Here is a 4,417-nt window from a genome sequence, read left to right as displayed (position 1 = left end):
TAGGGAAAAATTCTGGACAGAAAAGTAAATTCTTCCCCAATTGTCAGATTACCCACAAAGCTACATATGAAAGAATTTCATAGGTGCACAGAACTCAGGTGCACAGAACTCAGGAGGGACTCTGTTTCCTTCTGGCCACAGCAGTCAGATGCACTCCTTCTAGCAATGTCTTCACTGTGACGTTTCCTTGTAATTCAGATCCTGCCAGAGTCGTCGTAAGGTCATAACACTGTGTTGTCTTTTAACTCATTTTCTCCGGTAGGAAAAGGAGGAGTTGATTGAAGAATGGCAGCCAGAACCTCTTGTTCCTCCTGTCTCAAAAGACCATCCTGCTCTCAATTACAACATTATTTCAGGGTAAGTCGGTTTTGCTACTTGAGGACTTGTATTGGGTTTCCTGGGGGCATATTTGCCAAAGGATATAGCGGCTTATACAGTATTTTCTTTTTTAACTGCAGCAAAATATTCACAAATTTCTGCCATGTGATAATTGCTTTAGTTTCCAATATAAAAACCTCTGTTAGGGATGCATTTTTTTTTTAACTCCTCAGTTTGGACATTAACAATTTTCCCATTTTTCTTTAAAAAAAAAAAAAAAACCACTTTTTTCAGACTAATGCATGTACATGGTAACATTTTAAATGGTCAAACACACTTAAAATGAAAAGTGGCAGATTTTTGTTTTTTGTGGTTTTTAGATCTGTTGTAGGCTACTGTCATAACTAGATACTATAGAAGTGTGCTTACACTACTGTTTCTTGAGGAGGAGGGGGCACACATGCACCTGTCGTGAATTTCAAGGCTCCAGATTCAGGATTTGAACTGTGGTGGGCCATGTGGAAGTTGAGCACCTTAACCACCATCCCATCTGCTAGCCCTTCACTACTGTTTTTTGATTCATCACCTGTAGACACTGTTAACCTACAATGTTAACTGTGGAACCTGAGCTCACTTAGATCCCTTTCCTCTTCGTTTCCAATGTTTGATCTGTTGAGTTGCCAGGAAAATCATGACTCATTTTTGCATAGAAAAACAGAAAGATACACCATGACTTTCCTGACAACCTGATATTTTTTTTATTTAGTTCTTCTGTTGGTTATCTTTGCTTTGTCATATGCATTTTTTATAATTAAATATTTAAAATATATAGAAAATATCAGACACCTTTGTCCAGTACCCAGAATTAAAAAGCATTAACACTGTGCTGTCTTTGCTTCAGGTCTGTTTTTCAAAAAGAAACATAAGAAATACAGCTTAAGAAATTTCTTCCCATCTGTACTTTACTCTTGTCTCCTATACAAGAGAACTACTGTTTGAAAATTGGTAAACAATGTCTCAGCTTATGTTTATAATTCTAACACATACACCTTTCGCCAGGAAAATATTTAGTATTTTGTTTGAAAACATGCAATGTAGTGTGTCCCGAGTGTGTTCTTCCACTTCAGATCTGGTCTAGGAGAGGCTTTTATTCTCACATCTGTAGTTTCTTTCTTTTTTTTTTTCCTCCTTTTTTTCTTTTGAGAGAGAGGTTTTCTATAGGGCATGTGAGCTTGCCAGAGAGACAGAAAGCAAGAAATCACCCCTCAGGGGGAATGGTCACACTGCAATCCCTTCTCCATTCTCCTTTCATGATTTTGGGCGTGCATGTACAGCTGCCCCAAATCCCGAGAGGAGAACGGAGAAGGGTCTGGTACTCAAACCGCAGTTGACTGCATGGGAGTCCCGTGACGGAACCATTACGCCATCTACTGGTCTCTCACATCTGTAGTTTCTTTAGTCTTGAAAAGTTTGACATATTGTGAAATCTAACTTTCTGATCTCTTATCTTGTGCTTTGGTCTTAAGAAATCTCCTCCCCCGAAGGTCTAACTTGCCTGTTTTTATGGTCAGTGGTCCCAGTTTACTAGTTGGACAATCCATTCTTTACCTGCTGACTGGAAATTCCCTTTGGTATGCTGGCTTCCCTTGTAAAGGGTCTGACCGACTTTAACCTCTGTTCTTTTGGTATATCCTTGTCTCGGTATTACCGCTGTATAATGACCCTGACAAGAATGAGTCCATCTACCTCCCTATTCTAAATCGACTCTCCACCATGAGCTTACATTTTGCTGACCAAATTGGGCACAAAAATGTGTTTGGTTTTTTATTGAAAATGCATTGAATTTATGGATTAATTTGGAGAGTTGGTCCCTTGTTGATACTGATCTTGGCGCCCCTGTACATAATATATCACTTGTGTTCTTGGGTCTCATTTCCTACTGTGAAGTTTTAGCATTTTCTGCACAAAGACTTTCCTTATTTGTTTTTCCGTACTTTTGATTTTGAAATATTTCTGGACTTACGGGCAGATGTACAAAATAATACAGAAATATGCCTTGTACCCTTCACTCTATTTTCCCCAGTGGTAACGTCTTGAGTAACTCCAGGACAGTATTACACTCAGGAAATTGTGTTCCATATCTTTTTATAGGTTCATCTTTGGGTACCAGAGATTTTCGTTTTCTGTCGTGAGCTGTTTTTTTTCCCTTCCCATCCTTGTTGTCATGTCCTGGCTAGGACACCTTCCGTTCCAATATTGAACAGGAGGAGGATGGTGGCTTTCATGTACCTGATGGCTTTTAAGCAGTAACCTGCGTTGACTTACAGGCATTCTTCTTTCCTAGTTTGCCAAAGGAAATATTGATAGTTTAAAAATCGAAGTACTGGGGCCAAGAGGTTGCTTTGTGATTAAAGGTGTTGGATTCTCACATGGCTGACTGTGGTTCGGGTCCCAGACCTGGCAGCTTGCTTTTTCGCTTTCCCTTTCTCTCTCTCTCTCTCTCTTTCTCTATCTCTCTCTGGTCAAATTTCAAAAAAATAACAACAAAAGGAATTAAATAAGTAATTTTTAAGAAACCTTTTAAAATAAGTAAAACTAAAAATCAGAGTACAATGCTCATCCTTATCATGAGATTACATCATGGTAAACCCATCATAAGTTGAAAATTCTGGAAGTCAGAGATGCATCTAATATGGCCAACCTGTTTAATGTCATAGCTTAGCCTACCATACCTTACCTTACACATGCTCCTAACACCTGGGCCAGCCAACAGTGGGGCAGAATAATCTAACCAAATCCTGTCTTCTCATGTGTGTTGAATATCGCATATAATCTGTTGAATACCGAAAATGAAAAACAGAAGAACTGATGGTATGGGTATTCAAGCTGAGTTTCTACTGAATTTGCATTGATCTTGGTAAAGCCAAAAAATTCTAAGTCAAACCATGTCAAGTTTGGGACCATCTGTTATTACATCTTATAAAATACTTTGAATACTTGTTGAAATGATCATGATTTTTCTCCTTTAATCAATTGCTATATTCAGTTTTACTGTTACTTTTTTAAAATTTCTATGAGAAAAACTGCAGTCTACCATGCCACCCTTCCTTGCCCCAGATTCCTCACTCTCTAGAAGAAATTGCTCTTTCTGGAAGTTATAGTTGGTTATTTTACAAAAGCATCAGTCCCTTCTTCATGGACCTGTTCTGTCTTCATATTTTGGACCCTCTTCCCTCCCCAGCTTCCTGAGGTTTCCTCTCTCACAGGCTGGTCCTCCTGCATCTGTTTGGCCTGCCGACACTCACTCGGGCAGGGTTGCAGTTTTGACTGGGAAAGGTTTTCTTTTCTTACCTTTGATTCTCTGAGCCTTGCTTGTGTAGATGCCTTTCAGGATCCGTGAGGTTGTGGGATTTTTTTTTTTTTTTTTTTAATAAGAGTTCTGCCTTAGAGCACATGTGCTTAACAGAGAGATAGAAGGACAGAAACAGTGAGAGGGCAAGTGAGAAATCACCCCCAAGGGGGATAGTCAAGCTGTAATCCCTCCTCCTCCATTCTGTTCCCAGAATTTTGAGCATGCATGCACACATGTCCAGCGTGACTTTTAAGCCACTGTGTCGGGGACTCTTAACTGGTCAGCATATGGGAATCCAGTGACGTAACCACTACACCATCTGCAGGCCACAACCTGGGCATATTTTAAAAGAATTTTTATTTTACTTATTTATTATTATTATTATTATTTAATTTCCTATAGGACTTGTGCGCTCACCAGAGAGAGACAGAGGGAGGGAGGGAGGGAAAGTAAGAAAGCAAGCCACCAGGCCTGGGATTTGAACCATGGTCGGCCATGTGGGAGTCCAGAGCCCTAACCTTAACCTGCTGGCCCCTACCTGAGCATTCTTGTTTTTTTCATCTTGTTGACCCCTCCGTAATCAGGAAAGACTTAGGAAACCTAGGGAACCCTGAGAAGGAGAAAGCTGACCCCTGGATTCAGAATCAGTGGTCCAAGAGGTAAGCATCACTAGATATGAAAAAGAAGCCTTAGGGTCCGGCAGGTGGCGTGGTGGTTGAGGTCACTGGACTCCCACATGGCCTGCCG

At 40.3% G+C, this 4,417-nt stretch overlaps 1 protein-coding gene across 1 annotated transcript in view; it reads left to right on the top strand.

Moving 5' to 3' along the window:
• The window catches only part of SPTLC1 (serine palmitoyltransferase long chain base subunit 1), a gene marked incomplete at its 5' end in the record, with an annotated part of 52,456 nt that overhangs the window by 835 nt on the left and 47,204 nt on the right, over positions 1-4,417 (top strand). Inside the window, 1 exon segment of the mRNA XM_027766115.1 lies at positions 263-357. Within this exon segment, the coding sequence (XP_027621916.1) occupies positions 263-357 (95 nt within the window).

The sequence above is a fragment of the Tupaia chinensis genome, unplaced genomic scaffold (assembly GCF_000334495.1).
Source record: "Tupaia chinensis unplaced genomic scaffold, TupChi_1.0 Scaffold141173_1, whole genome shotgun sequence".
Taxonomy (NCBI): Eukaryota; Metazoa; Chordata; class Mammalia; order Scandentia; family Tupaiidae; genus Tupaia; species Tupaia belangeri.
Note: the sequence above shows the minus strand (reverse complement) of the source record. Positions and strands in the feature narration are given on the sequence as shown.